Here is a 21,012-nt window from a genome sequence, read left to right as displayed (position 1 = left end):
TTTCTATATGTGACACGGCACCAGAGTTAAGTTAGGGTTTTTCAAAATGCTGACACGCCGAGCTCAAAAGGTTCGCCATTACTGTTCTAGCTTCTTCTTTCGAGTTCCACTCCCCATTCTCAAATGCCGCCTGGACTGGCACAATCACCACATATTTCTATCACTAGGGGGTTGCCTGCGCTCCTTATTCATTCATCAGGTAGTTTTCTGCACGTGCCAGGAAACCTGAACATAGCAGAAAACACAGCAGACATGGTTCTGCCCTCACAGAGCCTGTGACCCTATGGTGCAGGGCAGGCAAGACACATAAAATAACCACAGATGGTACGTGTCATTAAGTAAACACAAGGCAGTGTGATACTAGAATAGGTGGTCAAGAGGGCTCTTTGAGGATGTGGCATCTAAGCCAAGAGCAAAAGGATAAAAACAGCTCACTGGAGTGGTTGAGTGAAGCAACTGATTTGAAAAATACACGGAGTGTTCCAGAGGGCAACAAAGTAAATCAACCTGAATATAAGTGAGAAGCAGGAAGATGACAGTTCCTTGTAGACTATGGTAAGAAATTTAGATATTAGGCCAAGAGCACTGAGATGATGACAGGCTTTAAGCAGCAGTGTGACATTTAATTTATGGTCTAACAAATATCCCTTTGGCCACACTGAAATAACAGCTTTGTGGGGGCAAAATGGAAATAAATTACTTCCTAGTCCACTGTAGTAACCCGGCTGCAAGATAAGGGGCTTAGATGAAAGTGGCAGAACAAATGGAAAGAGGACAGATTCCATGATTCCAATAGCCTTACCTGGCAACCCTTCCTTCAGTCCACACTTCTCTGTTGTTCATACCTCCACCAGAGGAGATCTAGGCACCCCTTGTTCAGAACCCTTGGCAATTTTCCATTATAGACAGAAGGACCATCCTATTTGAAGTCCTCCACAACCCACGCTGAGTCTACTTTATCAGTATGTTTTTCTCACTACACTTAAAATCCTTTTAGGTTAAGGTTCCAATCCCAGAATACACCTTGCTATCCAGCCAACTCCGTGCCTTGGCCCAGGCTTGCCCCCAGTCTTTCCACCTCCTCTCCCCACCTCAAATCCTACCAATCCACAAAGTTCCGGCTAAAACACCACTTCTAATTAAGCTCCCCCAGATTTTCCAGGAAGCATCACTTCTGAACTTGACAACTTTCTGCATTCTTCTTATAATCTGTCTTATTTCTACATATTTTTCTTTTTTTTTCTTTTCTATTTTTGTCCCTCTTAATCTTCCTCCACTAGATATTGAATAATTTGTAGGAAGAAAAAGCTCCAACGTATCCATTTCCCTAAAAACACCTAGTAGTCTTGTATAAAGAAATCTGTTTACATTGAAATACCCTTTTTCTAAAAAGGACTTTGAAACTTTATAAACAGTCACTGGTTAAATATTCATGTGGTGAAGTGATGTTGAGAGCGACTACTTTACCTTCAACTCCTATTTACCTGCCAGTCACCTGTTCAATGGGAACATCATGGATAGGAATGGAAAAAGAAGCAATGTGGTAATCAAAGTTAGAAGAGGAACAAGCTAGACCTTAAGTATACACAACCTTGTCACATCAAATCTTATAAGTCAAATGATAAAGGAACCAATTTATATTATAAAACTCGAAAGCCCCAAATTTAAAGAATCATCCATTGAAGGTGTATGTCAATAAGGCATAATGTCCACCTCTAAAATATTATAAATCCTTAAACAATATAGGGAGCAAATTCCTAAGACAGAAATTCATGACTGTCAATTCAGGAAATCCTGTTTGAAAGAATTTCTAAATATATAAAGAAACATAAAAGATTCTAAAGTTAGAAATGTGACCTCAAATGCTAAGTGTGCTCAAGGGAGCAGGTTTGGCACACCACGGCCCGCAGACCAAATCCAGTCTGCCATCTGCTTTTTGTACAGATGGTTTTTACAAGCTTAAATCAACTTTAAAAATTCAAAAGATTAATACTTCATGACATATGGAAATGATATGAAATACCAATTTCACTGTCCACAAATAAAGTTTTATTGGAACATAGCCACATTCATTCATTTATTGTTTATGGCTGCTTCAGGGATACAATGGTAGAGACTATATGGCCCACAATGACCAAAATGATATTTACTATCTGGCCCTTTACAGAAAAAGTTTGCCAACCCCTCAACTATAGAGAAAAGATTTCAAGTCACAGAGGAAGAGAGCTGCAAGGCACCTCTGACTATATGAGGGAAATCAAATAGCAGAGACTTCAGCTTCCAATCACGGAATAACCAGGAACAGGATTTACCCTCCTACCTTAGACAATCAGAAAGCTGGTGTAAAATATGTGAAACAATTGTTTTCAGACATTATACACCAAGGAGCATAGGACTACAATCCCTAATGGAAGAGCAACAAACAGATAAGCCTTATAATTGCCCTGACTCTGCTAGAGGCACACTCCAGACTACGGAGGGATGGGAATTCTAAGCAGGGCACAAATGTGTCCCTGAGCTGAAAGGACGGGCACTGGAGATGGGGGAGTCTGAGGAAGCTGAAAGTTGCAGGACTAAGTTCTGGAAGGGAGAGAGCTACACAGAAATGCATAGAGTCAATGAGTCTTTGCTGAATATTAAGATATACATGTATAGAGTGAAACTCCAGTCAGCTGGACAAAGAATGGCCCAGGAACTGTGAATAGAATGGTCCCCAGAGTTCACATGGGGCTGAGAATTCAGTTCCCACTGGCTACACTAATTACTCAGTGCATTCAGTAGAGACCCCAAATGGGCCACACCTATTAGTGGAACTAAACTACCCTGGGAAAAAGCTACTTGAGATGGCATGAAGCTTAAAAACAAGCCTTAAAAGGATCAAACAGAACTACAAGTCAATAACCGACTGCCAGAACAAAGGCCCAACAAAATCTAGGCATCCAACAACATAAAATATACAATGTCCAGCATTCAATCAAAATTCAGTAGACATGCAAAAAAGCAAGGAAATGTGACCCATAACTAGAGAAAAATCAGTCAATAGAACAGATGCAAAAGTTGTAGAGATGATAGATAGGATCAGCTATTTATAACTATGTTCAAATATTCAAAGCAGCAAGAGAAAGTTATTTTAGTGACTGTTTTCTCAAATCTCTCAATGATACACAGCTAGTACCATTCTAGATGCACAGAAGTGAATGTATTACACGCAACAGTTAAGGCATTAGACTCAATTCTGGGAACCAAACTGAGAGAGGCTGGGTAAGAGAAATACATAAACATAATGAGGAGAGAAACAGAAGATAGAAAAAAGAACCAAACAGCCCTGGCTGGTGTAGTTCAGTGGGTTGGGCATCACCCCACGCACCAGAGGTTGCTGTGTTTTGATTCCAGTAAAAGACACATGCCCGGATTGCAGGCTTGAACCTGGTAGGGGGTGTGCAGAAGGCAGCCGATTAATGTTGTACTCTTGCATCGAGATATATAATCTCCCTCTCTCTATTGAAAAATCAATAATCTATTCTTTAAAAAAAAAAAAGCCTGGCCAGTGTTGCTCAGTGGTTAAGCATTTGACCTATGAACCAGGAGGTCATGATTCGATCCCTGGTCAGAGCACATACCTGGGGATGCGGGCTTAATCCCCAGTAGGGGTCATGCAGGAGGCAGCCAATCAATGATTCTCTCTCATCATTGTTGTTTTTCTCTCTCTCTCCCTCTTCCTTCCTCTCTGAAATCAATAAAAATATACATTTTTTTTAAAAAAGAACCAAACAGAACTTCTATATAAGAAAAAAAAAGAGAATAAAATGAAAAATTCATTGGATGGGATTAATAGCAAACTAAACATTTGCAGAAAGGGTTAGGGAACTTCAAGATGTAGCAATAACATTTATCCCAAGTGAAACACAGAGAAAAAAGTAGTAAACTGAGATAACAAAACTTAATTTCCAGGCTGCTTTGCTACAAATCATCTATTCAGAATAAAATGCAAGGATTCCCATTAAGTCTGCATATTACGTAGACAGTCTCTTGCTATCTGAAGTTACCCATGATAAATAAAAAAGTTTCCCAACTGAAAGTGCTGACAAGAGTAAATGTGGTATCTTACTGGGTAATAATTTTAATTAACATTCAAATAAATGCATGTGCTTTCGCTTCAATGTGTTTGAAGCTTCATCCTCAGATGTATGCCTCTCTACCGTACAGTTGAGGTCCCTGTCAGGGGCACGTCACAGAAAAAGTTTAAAAAACACTGACTTAAGGAACTACTCAAGAAACCCTCAGAACACGCCATTTCACTTCAAGTTCACCTACTAAATGACTAATGTTGACTTTTAGATTCAAACCCTAAAGGCACTGTTGGGAAAAGGCTTCGAGCTACTAAAGTAAGTTTCCTCGTTCACTCCTTCAAGAAACCACCGAAATAACAAGTCATCAAGCGACATCTTGTGATAACAGATCAATTTTAATTCCAGCACCTGAATCTATACAAGGGTACGAATTATAAACCTCCTGGGACTGTTGTACACATTCAATAAAGTGACAACTGTGCAATACCACTTAATATCTCAAAATCAGGAACAGACTTTTGAATTGTTTAAACACAATCCACAGAATTAAAAACGAAATCAGAAGCCATCCACGTTACGGTAATTGTCAATTTAAAGGTTTACAGGTACTACCGGATACACGGTCAATATCTAGCGGGACGTTGAGGGCGATTTCAGATCCTCCTCTTGTTGTACTCTGCTGGGCAGGTTTCTCGGGTAGCTACGTGACTGGCCAAAGATTGCCACAACCAGGACCAGAAGAGCAGGTCAAGTTCCACCACAGTTCCTGTAGTTGTCACTTTTTTTTTTCTTTGTCAGTTAAAAGTGAACAGTGAGAATTAAATACTTATCTTTACATATGCACAAGGTATGCTGTGAAAGCATAGTTGCTTACAAACATATAAAAATACTTGTTAACTAGTTTGATAAGAAAATAATGTATAAAAGTATATAGCAAAAACATTAATCATCTCTGACCCTGGAAAGATCAATTCCATATTTTATATTACAAACAAAAACAGTTTTAGTTTTTTTTGAACCCCCTTATCCAGAAATACTTACAAAGGAAGACAGACATAAATTCTTTATTTTTACTCTAAACATGGTTGTGAAAAGAGTGAAATTAGGAAACCAAGACCATTGAAATGCCTAAGTCCAGAATCAGTTCAAATATTTGGCCACACAGAATATTATCACCTTTAAGAGCAGGAGTAATAATAGAGGCTTTTAAAGCAGTTTTTAATTTATAAATACAATAGGCATTTTGGTATTTTGGCAACAGGAAAACAAAGGCTGTAACATCAGGAAAGGTCTGAGATGTCTCACTTTTGAGGATTCAATTCAGTGTATTTAAGGTAACTAAAGGTGACATAAAAAGTTTTAGAGATAGGCAAAAATTCACATTAAAAAAAAACTCCCTATGTTTCTATTTAGGTTAACAGTACGCAATATGATTCCAGAAGTTAAAAGTTATTTCAAAACCTATGATTTCAGCTTGGCAAACAGCTTAGGTTCCAAATCTGATTCATCCCTATTAAAATGTAAGCCCTTAAAAAAGAATGTGTCTGTTTACACAGTTATCTCTTTTGAAATAATCAGACAACTTTTGAAGCAGCCTTAGTGTTTCCTTTCCATCTGTCTTGAAACGACGATGGGGTCAGCCTCTCGGAAAGGGTCAGCCAACTTCTTGGTCAGAGGCCACCACCGTGATCACTTGCCTAAGGCTAGAAAGGTACCACCGTGACGTCACCGTACGGAGAGAAGGTGAGGGCTTTCCTGGCAGTTGGTAGCTATAACTCAAGGGATTCTTAGAAAATGACACAATGGCAGCCTTTCTTGTCTTTTTCTTTCCGCGTTGGTTCTGGTGAAGGAGGACATTCCTGCTCCTGAAATTTCCTGTAAGACAGAAAAATCTACGTATAAATCTACAAAATCTACATATGCCTTCTTGGTAAAATATTATTACAAATGCAGGTTATTTTTGGATAAATCCAGTGTATATGCATATGCTTTTCAATGCTAAATGCTCGCGAGCCACATGTGGCTCTTTGGCCCCTTGAGTGTGGCTCTTCCACAAAATACCACGTGCGGGCGTGCACGTACAGTGCAATTGAAACATCGTGGCCCATGCGCAGAAGTCGGTATTTTGTGGAAGAGCCACACTCAAGGGGCCAAAGAGCCACATGTGGCTCGCGAGCCGCAGTTTGCCAACCACTGACCTAGGGAATCAATGCAAAACTTGGGGAGAGGAGTGCCCACAAATGCTTTAGCACCAGCATAACAGGCTGTCCAAGCTTCTTCATTAATGGGTGAGATGCTGAAGCGCCTCTAAATTCTCTTCCCAATTTAAAGTTCCATGACTCTAAGGCATACTTAAAAATAAGCATGCATCACTACAGCACAATATTAAATTACCCTTATGAGGTATTTATCCATGTTCTTTTTTTTTTTTAATTGATTTCAGAGAGGAAGGGAGAGGGAGAGAGAGATAGAAACATCAATGATGAGAATCACTGATCAGCTGCCTCCTGGACGCCCCCTACTGGGGATCAAGCCTGCAACTCAGGCATGTGCCCTTGACTGGAATCTAACCTGGGACCTTTCATTCAGTCCGCAGACCGATGCTCTATCCACCGAGGAAACCAGCTAGGGCTATCCATGCTCTTATCCATATCCTACCACCTACTAGCTACAAGTCAGTACTAAACAAGTTAGTTGACCTCTCTGAACCTCCATGTTTTAGAAGGGAATAATAAAAACCCACCTTTTACAGTTGCTATGAGGATTTAAGAAGATCGTGTTATGTTTACCTATTGTTTTACTCCTCACCCAAGGCTATTTTTTCATTGATTTTTAAAGAGTGGAAGGGTGGGGAAGAGACAGAGAGAGAAACATCAATGTGAGAGCGATACATCGATTAGCTGCCTCCTGTACGCACCCCAACTGGGGCCAGGGATTGAGCCTGCACCTGAGGTATGTGCCCTTGACCAGAATTGAACCCAAGACCTTTCAGTCCAAGGGCTGACACTCTAACCATTGAGCAAAACCAGTTAGGCCTGTGTAGTGTTTATATGCCTAACAATACCTAGCATTAGAAAGCCTGCCCTACCTTCTCCTCACTCCTGAGGGATGGATGGATATAAACAGATTCTGAGAATCAAATCCAAAGACAAAATATTTCAAAAAGGCAGTAAAAATTATTTTAAGAAGGACTAGTTCATCTCTGTGTATGTTACAATACACATGACATAAAATTTACCATCTTATCCATTTTTAAGTGTCCAGTTCAGTGGCATTTAAAAATATTCATGTTATATAACTATCACCACCATCCATCTCCAGAACTCTTTCCTCTCGCAAATCTAGACTCTGTATTCATTAAAAAGTAACAGGCCTCACATTTTTAACAAACTAGTAAAAAATATATAATCTTTACCTCACCGACCGCCCTCCACAGAGAACGCTCAGGCAAGGGCTAAAAATTATAAGAAGTTCAGAGGTCACGTCAGCTTACGAGTAGATACACAATTAACATGAGCCTACTCCACAGACCTGTCAAACTATCTAACTAGCACAGAACCCAGTAGATCTAGGGAGCAGGGGGTATGCTAGGGGCTAGGCATAGACTCAAAATAACCAAATCAAACCCTGCTCAAGGAAGCACCCTAATCTCTTCGCACAAACATACAGAAACTCCAGTGGACTTCACCCATCGCCTCAAGCTTCCTGGAACCCATTAACACTTTCTGAACCACAGGGGCCTCCTAGGCCAGCTAACAGAAAGACTCTTTGTAGTCTGGATTACACTCCATGACCCATGGGGACGCTCAGTATCTACCACTCGATTACTCTTCGCTGGGAGGAGCTGGGTAAGAAGCAAAGCTAAGAGCACAGTCTGGACTCAGAACTGTGGATTCAAGTCCCCATTTAATATGCCCAAGCTTTGGACAAGTTAGTTAACTTCTCTGTACCTGTCTCCCCATCGGAAAGTGGGGATAAATGAAAGTATTTGACTTCCTGGGTTGTGGTGAGGATTAAATGTAATAATACACGTAAAGCACTTAGCCCAACACCTGCCAGAAACTACCCTTAAACATCAGCTGCCGTGATCGCTACCCTCACACCACCACCTCTGGAAATTGCATAGATTCTTTTCAAAACTCCTATGTGGACTCTCCACTTCAATTTAATTAAAGTAGGGTTTATATGTAGGAGGTACCTAGAATATAAAATGTACTTAATTAAAAATTTTAACACATGTCTTAATCCCCAAATCAGAATCATTTCTACATATAATTTCCTTTCTTACTGAAAAACATTTAATGGTCCCCCTGTTAATGGTTTTGAAAAGCACGGTGTGATTACCTGTCAAATCCAATAAATTAAAACAAATTTCTAGAATGTACTTTGCTTACCTTATAACCCGGACAAGTTCATGGAAAGCTTGATCTACATTCATCCTAATCTTTGCAGATGCCTCCATATAAGTCACCTTCAGTTGTCGTGCTAACTGCTGTCCTTCTTCCTGTGTTACCTGAAATTCCAAGAGTAGTGTGTGAGGTACTGTATTAACAGCGACATCTGCTCCATCTAACCCTCAGCCACGGTTGCATTGTTAATCCACCCAGAGGCCAAGCTGGTCTATCACAAAAGGACTTAACAGTTCAGCACACACTGAAGCCCAGCTCTGCCGAACTCAGGAGCACACACCTGTGACAGGAGCACGACTTCAGTCTAGAGGTTACCAAAAGGTATTAAACACAACAGTGATAAATCTGGGAAGGTAAAGGTCAAGATGCTATGAGAATCTGTAACCCTGTCCGGCTGGTCAGGGAAAGCTTCCCCGAGGAAGTGATATTTAAACTAAGAACTAAATAAAGAATATGGAGCTAGCTGGGGGTGGGGTGAGGAGGTATCCCTGACAAAGGAAATGGCACGGTGAGCAAGGGCCACAGTGGGGAATGTGCTTTCCAAGTTCCGGGAACTGAAAGAAGCCTAGAATGGCTGGGTACAGCAAACCAAGAAAGAAAACGACAAGAGGTGAGAGATGGGGAGGAGGACAAGCCTCAGGAGGCTTGGGGTCTTTTTCACTTCTGCACTTCCCAGTACCCGGTACATAGGAGATGCTCCACAAATATGTGGGGAAAAAATGAAAAATAAATAGGACCACGAGCCTTTACAATGCCTTTCTTACATTAGGAGGCAAAGGAAGACAGGCAGGGAAGGGTTCCAGAGCTGATGACAGAAAACGGTAGGCCGGAATAAGAACACATTAACTGAACTAAGTAGATACCTTATATATTTAAAATGTAAAAGGTCAGAATAGTGACATTTGCCTAAAATTATTAAACCATATTACATTTACATTTATGTAGTGGGGCTGAAAGGTATGTTTTTGAAAAAAGACTTTATTGCTGTCATTATCACAAAAGTAAATACTTGCAAAAAAGTTAGAAAAAAGGTATGGGAAAACAGAAAAGGAAGATTAGGAGCCTGTCACCCATAGAGAAGCACATTCTTCTGGTTTTTCAATGATAGACCTTTTTCTCTACAAAAATAAGATTATAACTTCTGTGTATTTGTGTTACACCCTGGAAACACGCTAAACTCATTTATCTAGGTGTTCTTTGGTAATAGCCTTTCTACATAAACAGCTTATGTCATTTGCTAATAAAAAGTTTTATTGCTTCCTTTCTGACGTGGATGGCTTTTCTTTTTTCTTGCCTTAGCTCACTGCCTAGAACCGCCAGGACAATGATATCAGTGGTGTGAGGGGTACTTTCGACTTGTTTCTGATCGTAGTGACAAAGCATTTGGTCTTTCACCATTACGTGTGCTGTTTGTTGCAGGTAGGGTTTTATGTACCTATAACAGCAGAAATTTCAGCATCCCTTTCTCAATAACTGAGCAAGAAGAAAGAAAATCAGTAGTGACATAGATGGCCTGAACCACACTATCAAACACCTTATGATAATTGACATGAGATGTCCTTCGTCATCAGGCTAACCAAGGTCCTCACTATTCCATTTGCAAAGTGTTTTCATCAGGAATGGATGTTGGATTTTGTCAAATGTTCTTTTTTTCTGTGTCTATTGAGATCATATGATTTTTTCCTTTTAAGTTTGTTGATATGGTGAATTATATGAATTCATTTCCACATGTTAAACCAATACTGCATTCCCCATTTAAGGGATGATGCACTGTCCTTTCCATATATTGTTGAATTCTATTTGTTAAAAATCTCCGTTTTACATCTCTGTTCATGAGAGATGTTGGATTGTAGTTTTCTTACACCTTTGTCTGGTTTTAGTATCAGAACAATGCTGCTTCATATGATGAGTGGGACAGAATTCTCTCTTCTTCAATTTTCTGGAACAGTTTCAGCAAAATTGTTTCTATATAATTCACTAAAGATCCCATCTAGGTTTGTGGTTTTGTGTGAGGGAAAGTTCTTAGAACAAATTAAATTTATTTTATCGATACAGTACTGTTCAGGTTGAGTGAGCTTTGGTAATTTGTGCCTTCCAAGGAATATGTCTATTTCATCTAACATGTATAAAGTTATTAGTTTATTAGTATAAAGTTGTTTATAGTATTTCTTCATTATTTCTTAAATATTTATATATTTATAAGATCTGAAGTGATGGTATCTTTCCCATTACTGATGTTGGTAATTGTGTCTTCTCTCCTTTTTACCATTCTAGCCAGATTTGTCACTGACCTTCTAAAAATCAGTTTGGGGGGTTTTCTCTGTGTTTTCTATTTTCCATTTCATTGCTTTCCATTCTTCTGATTAGTATGGCTTTAACTTACTCTTTTTCTTTTAGTTTTTAAGGTGGAAGTCATTTCACTGAGACCTTTCTTTCCTAATAAAAGCATTTAGTCCTATAAACTTCTTTATATACTTCTTCAGTAGCTCCCACAAATTTTGATATGTTGTTTTAATTTTCGTCCAGTTTATAATGCTTTGTAATTTCCCTTTGGGTGTTTTTTGTTTTTTTTATCAAGGATTTGAAGTATGTAGTTTCCCCATATTTGGAGATTACTTAGATTTCCTTTTTATTGATTTCCAATTTAATTCCACTATGGAATTAAAACAAAATATATGCTGTCTCATTAGAATCCCTTTAAATTTATTGAGATTTGTTCTGTGATCCACTCTCATTTCAAAAGATGTGCATTCTGCTATTGTTAGGTGAAGTGTTCATTAAATGTCATTAAGGATAAGTTGTTTGATAGTGTTGTTCAAGCCACCTATATATCTCACTATTGATTTTCTTTCTGCTTGCTCGGCCAACTAGTGAGAGAGGGGTGCTGAAATTTCTGACTCTTAGTATAAATATGTCCATTTCTCTCTGTAGTTCTTTCAATTTTTGCTTCAAGAATTTTGAAGCTGCTATCAGGTACATGAATATTTAGGATTGTTATGTTCTCTTGATGAATTAACCTCTTTATCATTATGACACAATCCTCTTTATTCCTGGTAATATTATTTGCTGTGAAATCTACTTTGATATTTATAGAGCCATTTCAACTGTGTGTTTTTTTATGTTTTTATTGATTTTTTAGAGAGAAGGGAGAGGGAGAGAGAGAGAAAAAGAGAGAGAAACATCAATGTGAGAGAGAAACATCGATCAGCTACTTCCTGCACGCATTCCAACCAACCAGGGAACAAACCTACAACTCATACGTATGCCCTGACCAGGAATTGAACTGGCGACTTTTTGGTGCACAGGACGATGCTCAACCAACTGAGCCACACTGACCAGGGCCAACTGTTACAATGGTATATTTTAGCCCAACCTTTTATTTTTAACCTATTTGTGTCTTCACATTTAAAGTAGATTTCTGGTAGGGTCTTGCTTTGTTTATCTAATCTGACAATATCTGCCTTTCAATTGAGGTGTTCACACTATTTACTTTTAATGTTATTGTTGATATAGTTGAATCACCTTGAAATTTGTTTCCTGTCCATCCTATTTGTTCTTTGTCCTACTTTTCCTTTTTCTGCCTTGTTGTGGATTAACTGTGTTGTTTTAATGATTCCATATTATTTCCTATGTTGATTAATGAACTGCATACTTATTATGTTATTTTAATGATTGCTTTAGAGTTTATAATACACATTTTCACTCATCGCAATCTAATTCAAATGACATTGTACCACTTCATGTATAGTTTAAGAACTTTATTACAAAATGAGTATGTTTCTCCCTTCTGCCTTTTTTTATTACCTTTTACCTCACAATACATTGTTATTATTCTTGCTTTGAACATTAAATTGTTTTAGAGATTTAAATAACAAAAGTAATTTACATTTGCCCACATAATTACCATTTTTGGTGCTCTTCATTTCTTTGTATAGATCCAGATTTCCATTTGGTATAATTCCTCTTCTTTTATTTTTCTTATAATGCAGGTCTGCTGGTATTGAATTCTTTCACTTTTTGTATACCTGGGAAAAGTCTTTTTTTCACCTTCATTTTTGAAATGAATGTTTAGTGGGTATTGAATTCTAGGCAACAGTTTTTTCTTTCAGTACTTCGAAGATGTTGGGTCACTCCAGTCTGGTTTGCATTGTTTCCCATGAGAAACTATGACGACTGGTCGCATCTTTATCTTCACTCCTCTTGTCATTTTTCAGATTCTCTCTTTATCACGAGTTTTAAACAATTTCATGATAATATGCCTTATTGTCATTTTCTTCATATTTCTTGTACTCACGGTTTGCTGAGCTTCTTAGATATACAAGTTTATGGTTTTCATCAAATTTAGAAATTTGTCATCCTTTATTTTTGCTGTTAATCTCAGACATTGTAGATCTAATTTCTGGAAGTTCTATTTTGATCTTTATACATCTTGATGTCTATAGTTAACATATTCAGTCTTTTCTCTAGCTTCTTTAATATAGGAATATGTTTTAATGTCTGTGTTCACTAATTATGTTAACTGTCATTTCTGGGTCTGTTTCTATTCACTATTTTTTTTCCCTATTATGAGTCATATTTTCCTGCTTCTTTACATGCCTAGTAATTTTTGAGTGAATGGTTGGGTACTGGACTTTGACCTACTAAGTTCTGGATAGTTTGTATTCCTATAAATATTTTGAGCCTTCTTTTGAGATTCAGTTATTTGGGAAGTTTGATCCTTTTTGTTATACAGTGCCAGAACAGCATTTAGTCTAGGGCTAATTCTGCCCCACTAGTGAAACGAAACACCATTCAATACTCCAAGAATTATGAGGTTTTCCACTCAGACCAATCAGATTATGAATTATTACTGACCCTATCTGAGCTCAAGGCATTGTTCTCTCTAATCTTTTCAGGTAGTTTGTTCTCCCAATTTAATAAATTCCATTCCCCAAATTCAGCAACCTCAATGAAATACCATTAGGTTATTATTACATTAATGCATATACATCTAGCAAGTACTTCATAACACTTTATACCCTCTTGTGTTCCAAAAGGGTGGCAGGCAGGTTTCAAGTTTATGTAATTTTTAAATTTACCCTTCCTCTCTTCAAAATAGCATACGTACCATAAGACCTATGGTTTTGAAATATAAACCAATCAAATCAAGCAATCAATTAACAAGTAAGGAAACCAAGTAAGAAAGTTTCATGAAGCCAAGAATTTAGAAAGAATATTTTTTTAAATGTCCTTTAAAAAAAAATTGACATGGTAAATTCCTTCCTATAAAAGTACCCCCATGTTGTCACAAATTCTGTTCCTTCTCTCTGGAAGAGACCTCCCAACTCCATACTCTTAATTTGTTTCTTACTAATACTTTAAGACTGAAGCAATCAGCAATGTCTCCTTAGTGTTGATGTTGTTTTGGAAGAGCCTGCCAGCACTCCCGTCACACCCTGCCGTGGCTGTGATACGTGCTAACACACTACACTACACTGTAATTTCTGGTTTAGGTTTCTCGTTCTTCTGCTATTATCTCATCTCCTGACATTGTGCTCTTTGTAGCTAGGGAATAAGGAATGCTTGTCTTTGTAAATGAAGAGCCTAGAAGAGTGCAAAGTAGTTAACTAAATAAACATATGTTAGTGAATATGACCAATCAAGTAAGTACACCTTGAAATAAAAGATGATATAGGGAGAAAAATAAAAATAAATATTTGAGACAAGTTCATCTCAACAACTTCCTTTATTAATAGAAATTTGACTGGGGAAGGAAAATATGTGTCCTTAAGAATTTTCTATTTGTCTTTCCGCTCAATTATTCTTCAAAAAAGTAGTTTGCCTTATTCCCTCTGCATAATGTAATTCAGCTAGTGGGGAACAGCAAATGACCTGTCTTTATAGACAGTAAGAAAATTAACAAATTAATGGTCTAAATGATAAAACAATCCCACTGCTAAGACTGTGTATGTGCTTAATTTATTTATTTTTAAAGCATGGTCTCACACCACTGTCTTCCAGGAATTAAGGTCAGCAAAGTTTGTACAACCGTATTTCTGCTCAAGAACTCTCTAACCACATATAAAGTTGTTGTCGAGCTCACTGGTGTAGCCTAATTTTAACTGAGTGGAAATAGCATTGCTACCACCAACACAAAGAAAATGAACATCATGTGGAACAAAGCGAAGCCACAGCACTGCGAAGCCAGAAATTGACAGAAGCTTGAAGACTCACAAACAAGGCTTTCTTAGAGGTTCCTCAGAGAGTTTTATAAAGATGCCAAATACTCAGCCTTATCCCCTGGATATTCTGATTTGGTAGGTCTGAGCCCTATCTAGAAATGTTTTGTTTTAAACAATTGAAGTGAATCTGATGCAACAAATTCACTGATCTACATTTAGAAACCTCCAGGGAGACTATTCCAAGGCACAATGTATAGTAGCAGAAATCCACAATATTATGAACTTATGAAATATTACATATTTCCAAAGAGAGAAGACCAAATTGGGAATGATGAGAGCAACTTTATTAAAACAAACTGGGTTTAAATGGAACACACCACAGCACTTATAATACTTATTTCGGGACGTGTGTAGTTAATGAATAACCTAAGTTTACAGAAGCAAAACTTGTTTTTGAAACCTATTATGTAGAAAGAGTCATTACATTAATACCACATCTTGATTCGTTGATGCCGATTCATTCATTCAGCAAATATTTACTGAGTGCATCTTTGTTCTATGTGGTAAGGATAAAGCATGAACAAAACCAACAGGTGGAAACTGAGAGGCCCTCAGTGCACGTACTTCAAGTCAACAGTTGACAAACCTTTGAGATGCAGTCAAGGCACGAACAGGTAAGGCTAGAAGACCCTTGCTCTATTGTTAGAGGGGGATGAGTTCTTTGTCCTGGGAGGCGGCAGGGGCACACTGTGGTCCAGGTACTGACAAACAGGAGGAGTTAGCACATTTAGGTAGCTATTATTATAAGTGTAATGAGTTCCTTTGTTGTTGTTTTTATATATATATATTTTAATTTTGTTATTTATTTATTTTTTGAGAGAGAGAGGAAGGGTGAGGGAGAGAAACAATTGGCAGCCTCCTGCACGCCCCTCACTGGGAGTTGACCTGGGCCACTAGCAATTAAACACCTAACGAAGTGGAAAGGAAGGGACAAGCTAAGGCAAGTCAGGGAGGAAAAGGGGGCTAACGACAGTGCATTCTAGACAGAGCTGTCTGAAGGACAAGGAACTTGAAATCGTAGGTTAGTAAAGTCCACAGCCCGAGACCACACACTGCTGTATTAAGTTTCGGCATCAGTGTGCTGTCATACTTACCTACTCTTACATTTTAGCAAGAGCAAGCCAATCAGTTACCTATGTGTTCTCCCTGAACTTTTGATAGGATAAACAAAATGATCAATGCATCTCTAAGGGATCAGGTATGTGGTAATGCTAAATAACCATTCAAATTCTATAAATCTCTTTCTATAAACTTCAGTGATTTTGTTTTTTCCTACTGCTCTGTTATCAGTGTCTGGAAAAAGAGTTCAATAAATTTTGAATAGATGAAAGAACAAGTCTACGGAGATACAGAAGCCAAAGGAAGCAGGCGAAGCTGCTTCTGGCTAATCTCCCCTCCCTCACGGGTTTAGTCTCAGGGGCCAGTGGCAGGAAGCCCAAGGCTGAGCACACACTTAGAGAACATGGGGAACTGGCATTTGCTATCAAAGAGAAAACAGGCTAGAAGCTAGAGAAAGTCCAAAGGATCGTGTCTAAGACAAAGGCAAAAATGAATAAGCTAGGTCAACAACTATGAGCAAGTCTGACTGGTTACTAAGAACCTGGAGATGACCAAAATGTAAGCAAATTCACGGGGGGGGGGGGGGGGGGGGGGGGGAGTTCCTATGGCCTGTCCCGGCTCAGTTGGTAGAGCAATTAAGGGTGCCAAGACATTACAGAACATCACCTTTAATTGTGAAGAGACTTTAAAAAGGTAACATTTCGATTTCAAATGTAGTTGAGTATGGCCCTCAAGGCTGGGAGGCACGTTTGTCCTTGTACATCCCTGGGCCCTAAGACACCCTAGAAAGATAAGATGGGGAGGAGCCAACAAAGGCCACTGCAGAGGAGAGGAGAAGGGGAGGGAATGGTATCTCAGAGCTAAGTAAACAGTGTTTCAAAGAGGAGAATGTGAGCAACTGTGTCAAATGTCACTGACATCTGCGTAAGTGGTGACCTTGACAGGGGCACTGCATGCCAGAAGTCAGCGCCAGCAAGAATGGCAGGAAAGAAAGCAGAGGGAGCAAGTGTACAATGCTTTTAAGGAGTTTTGCTATTGAGTGGAGCAGCAAAAAAGTACTTGGAGAGAAATGTCAGATTAAGAACAAGTATTTGCTATCATTCCTTTTTGTTTTAAAGATTGTAGCATGTTGTATGCTAATGGGAATGACCACACAGGAGAGAAATGGAGCAACTCAAATGAAACAATCACTGGGGCGGTGCCCATGAGCTGGTGAGAAGGAACAGGACCCAGTGCTACAGGAGGGGCTGGTCATACAGAGGTGAAGAGTTTATCCATGTAAGTGGGGGAAGGAAGAATCGGTGGGATACATGTGCACTGAGGTTAGTTCATGTGGAGATCGGACATGTAGAAACTTCTCAGTGAAACAGAAAAATATCACTCATACAAACTGAGAGGAAGGGGAAGAAAGTGTTGTAAGTTTAAGAATGAGAAAGTAGATATCAAGCTATATTACCAAGCCACGATTCTCAAAACTGCCTGGTACTGGCACAAAAACAGACATATAGACGAAGGGAACAGAACAGAGAACCCAGAAATCAACCCAAGCCATTATACTCAATTAATATTTGACAAAGGAGGCAAGAGCATACAATGGAGTCAAGACAGCCTCTTCAATAAATGGTGTTGGGAAAATTGGACAGATACATGCAAAAAAATGAAACTAGACCACCAACTTAACACCATATACAAAAATAAAATCAAAATGAATAAAGGACTTAAGTGTAAGACGGGAAACCATAAAAATCTTAGAGGAATCCACAGGCAGCAAAATTTCAGGCATATGCCGAAGCAATATCTTCACCAATACAGCTCCTAGGGCAATGGAAACTAAAGAGAAAATAAACAAATGGGACTACATCCAAATAAAAAGCTTCTGCACAGCAAAAGAAACCATCAACAAAACAACAAGAACGCCCACTGCATGGGAGAACATATTTGCCAATGTTATGTCTGATAAGGGTTTAATCTCCAACATTTACGGGGAACTCATACAACTTAACAAAAGGAAGATAAACAATCCAATCAAAAAATGGGCAACGGACCTAAATAGATACTTTTTGAAAGAGGACATACAGAAGGCCAAGAGACATATGAAAACATGCTAAAACATGCTCAAAGTCACTAAACATCCAAGAGATGCAAATCAAAACAACAATGAGGTACCATCTCACACCTGTCAGAATGGCTATCATCAACAAATCAACAAACGACAAGTGCTGGCGAGAATTCGGAGAAAAAGGAACCCTCATGCACTGCTGGTTGAGAATGCAGACTGGTGCAGCCACTGTGGGAGACAGTATGGAGTTTCCTCAAAAAGTTAAAAATGGAACTCCCATTTGACTCAGGGATCCCACTGCTAGGAATATATCCCAAGAAACTAGAAACACCAAACAGAAAAGATATATGCACCCCTATGTTCATAGCAGCACCATTTACAATAGCTAAGATTTGGAAACAGCCTAAATACCCATCAGCAGATGAATGGATTAAAAAACTGTGGTATATCTACACAATGGAATACTACACTGCTGTGAAAAGGACGGAACTCCTATCATTTGCAACAGCATAGATGGATCTGGATAGCATTATGCTAAGTGAAATAACTCAGTTTGAGAAAGATAAATATCACCTGATCTCACTCATTTGTGGAATATAATGAACAACATAAACTGATGATCAAAAACAGATCTAGAGACAGGGAAGCATCGATCAGACCATCAAACCTCAGAGGGAAGGCATGGGAGGGTGGGGGTAAGGAGGAGAGATCAACCAAAGGACTTGTATGCATGCATGTAAGCCTAGCCAATGGACACAGACAACAGGGGGGGGTAGGGGCATGAGGGCAATGGGGGAATAAAGACACATATGTAATACCTTAATCAATAAAGAAAATTTAAAAAAAAAGAATTAAGTTAGTATAAACCAGCCTGCAACTAAATACTGAAAATATTCTTTTCTTGCTGGTTACTAGTGGTAGAGCTAGCCAATGTGAAAAATTAACAGAAAATTCGGTCATTAACGGGACTTAGAAAAAAAATCAAATCCTGTCATTTAAATCAAATCCACTCTCTACAAGAAAGTAATTTAGCGCTAATAATGAATAAATTAGGCCTTTGGGGGTAATTTTAAGAATGTCTAACTAAATTAGAGCTTTGGATGTTACCCAAGAAATGGTTACCCATGTGAACTGGAGCTAGTACAAATACTTGCAGGTTTATACAGTCCACTAAAGCTCTGCGCAAAAAAATGTGAAAACTTAATTTCCCCAAATCTACTACCTTTTTATTTCTTACCTATTGTGACTTCTATAAACAGTGTGCTGTGTCAAACAGCACAGTTTTCCTATCATGGCACTTTCAATTGTTGCATTAAATACATCCACTCACTTACATAGAAACAACTGTTTTCCCAAATGCAAAATTCCTTCTCACCTGTCTCTGATGATCCAGATCTGCTTTGTTACCAATTAAAATCATTGGAAACTCATCACGATCCTTTACTCTGAGAATCTGTCTTTGAAACTTATAGATCTCTTCAAAACTAAAAAAAGAAAAACAATTAATTTGGCCAAGGAGCAGCATATGTCCCATGTCCCATTTAATACTCTATTTCTTTTTCTTTCTAAAAACCAGAAAATCCAAATTCAATAAAACAGTGGTCTAGACCAGTGGTCGCCAACCTTTCGGACCTCGCGGACCACGTCCGCGGACCACCAGTTGGCGACTGCTGGTCTAGACTGAAGAGAGATCTCCATTTTAATATTGGTACAAACCTGCCTCTATCTGTGACTGAAAAGACCAACAGGAAACCCTCGCCAGTTCGCATATACTGTTCTCTCATGGCTCCAAACTCTTCTTGTCCTGCTGTATCTAGAACTAAAGAAAAAACAACAACTGTAACTGTGTCCATGTTTTCAATGTAAAAATTGCCTCCCACAAAGGCAGGTCCAATTAATGTGAGTCCTTCAGAGCATGTCATACTTAGTGTGATAAAGAAACCGTTTGGCTCGGTTCTGGTCAAGGGCATGTACCTTGGTTGCGGGCACATCCCCAGTAGGGAGTGTGCAGGAGGCAGCTGAATCGATGTTTCTAACTCTCTATCCCTCTCCCTCTCCCTTCCTCTCTGTAAAAATCAATAAAATATATATTTTTTTAAAAGAAATGAAATTCTTCTCCTCCTAGTACTTTATTCTCAATATGAAAGACATATATATTCTAATGGCAGCCAGTTTCAGAATTACCTTCATCAGCACAGGTTGATTTTGTAGTTAGAATATATTAGCATACCAATTACAAGGTTAAAAATATCAAATACATCTAGGCAGTTGGAGTCGGATAACCTCTGAATTCATTTGAATGTTTATTTCCTCCATGGAAAGAACTGGAAAAGATACCTATAAATTCAAAAGGAAACTCTGCTTTACACCCCAAACACCATACTTCAAGTGCAGGTGCTAATGTCTCCTTCATCTCTGTGAAAGAAAGGACTCTACTAGTCAAAGGGACAGGGCTTTCTTTTGTGGAGAGGTGAAGTGTTAGCCAAGCAAAAAAAATACTTGCTAAAGCCTCTGTGCTATAAATTCTAAGCAAGTTAACAAATATTGAAGCTCTTCTTTATTTACTTCACCTAGTTTAAGCTTTACCAAAAGGTAGTACAAGAAAAAGAAAATCCTTGGATATTCTAAATTACAATTACAGCTGCCAGAGAGTGAGAGAGACAGTCAGTCTGTGGACCAGGACTGACAAAAGACGGCTCACATTCCACTGTATCTGCTGGGATTTAGGATTAATATCCAGGTGGCTATTCCCACGATTACCCAAAAGAGAGAATAGCGGGGCGCCACAGAACCCCAGGAGCCCCCACTTCTTTTTTTAAAAATATATTTTATTTATTTTTTTTACAGAGAGGAAGGGAGAGAGATAGTTAGAAACATCGATCAGCTGCCTCCTGCACACCCCCGACTGGGGATGTGCCCGCAACCAAGGCACAGCACATGCCCTTGGCCAGAATCGAACCTGGGACCCTTCAGTCCGCAGACCGACGCTCTAACCACTGAGCCAAACCGGTTAGGGCCCCACTTCTTATGTCCACCGCTAACCCACGGGAGCCGACGCCTCTTCCTTGGACTCCTTGGGCCTATCCCAGAACTAGCCCGCTTCACTTTCTCCCATCCCCTTGGTCTATAGGCAATGGAAATCCTTTTCAGAATGACTTACATCTTTCTCCCCCACACCTAATGTATTAACCACT

General features: G+C 38.9%; 1 protein-coding gene across 2 annotated transcripts in view; it reads right to left on the bottom strand.

Moving 5' to 3' along the window:
* Positions 1–4,444: 4,444 nt before the first annotated feature.
* The window catches only part of RRAS2 (related RAS viral (r-ras) oncogene homolog 2), a 37,870-nt gene continuing 21,302 nt past the window's right edge, over positions 4,445–21,012 (bottom strand). For both annotated transcript variants that reach the window (XM_014533076.1, XM_005885887.2), the window contains exons 3-6: positions 19,535–19,637; positions 19,194–19,302; positions 8,465–8,583; positions 4,445–5,945 (exon numbers count right to left, since the gene is read on the bottom strand). In XM_014533076.1, coding sequence (XP_014388562.1) covers positions 5,858–5,945; positions 8,465–8,583; positions 19,194–19,302; positions 19,535–19,637 — 419 coding nt within the window. In that variant the 3' untranslated portion in view covers positions 4,445–5,857. The remainder of the gene's footprint in view (positions 5,946–8,464; positions 8,584–19,193; positions 19,303–19,534; positions 19,638–21,012) is intronic.

This window comes from Myotis brandtii, unplaced genomic scaffold (assembly GCF_000412655.1).
Source record: "Myotis brandtii unplaced genomic scaffold, ASM41265v1 scaffold934, whole genome shotgun sequence".
Classification (NCBI taxonomy): domain Eukaryota; kingdom Metazoa; phylum Chordata; class Mammalia; order Chiroptera; family Vespertilionidae; genus Myotis; species Myotis brandtii.
The sequence above is the reverse complement of the archived record's forward strand: the minus strand, read 5'-3'. Positions and strand labels throughout refer to the sequence as shown.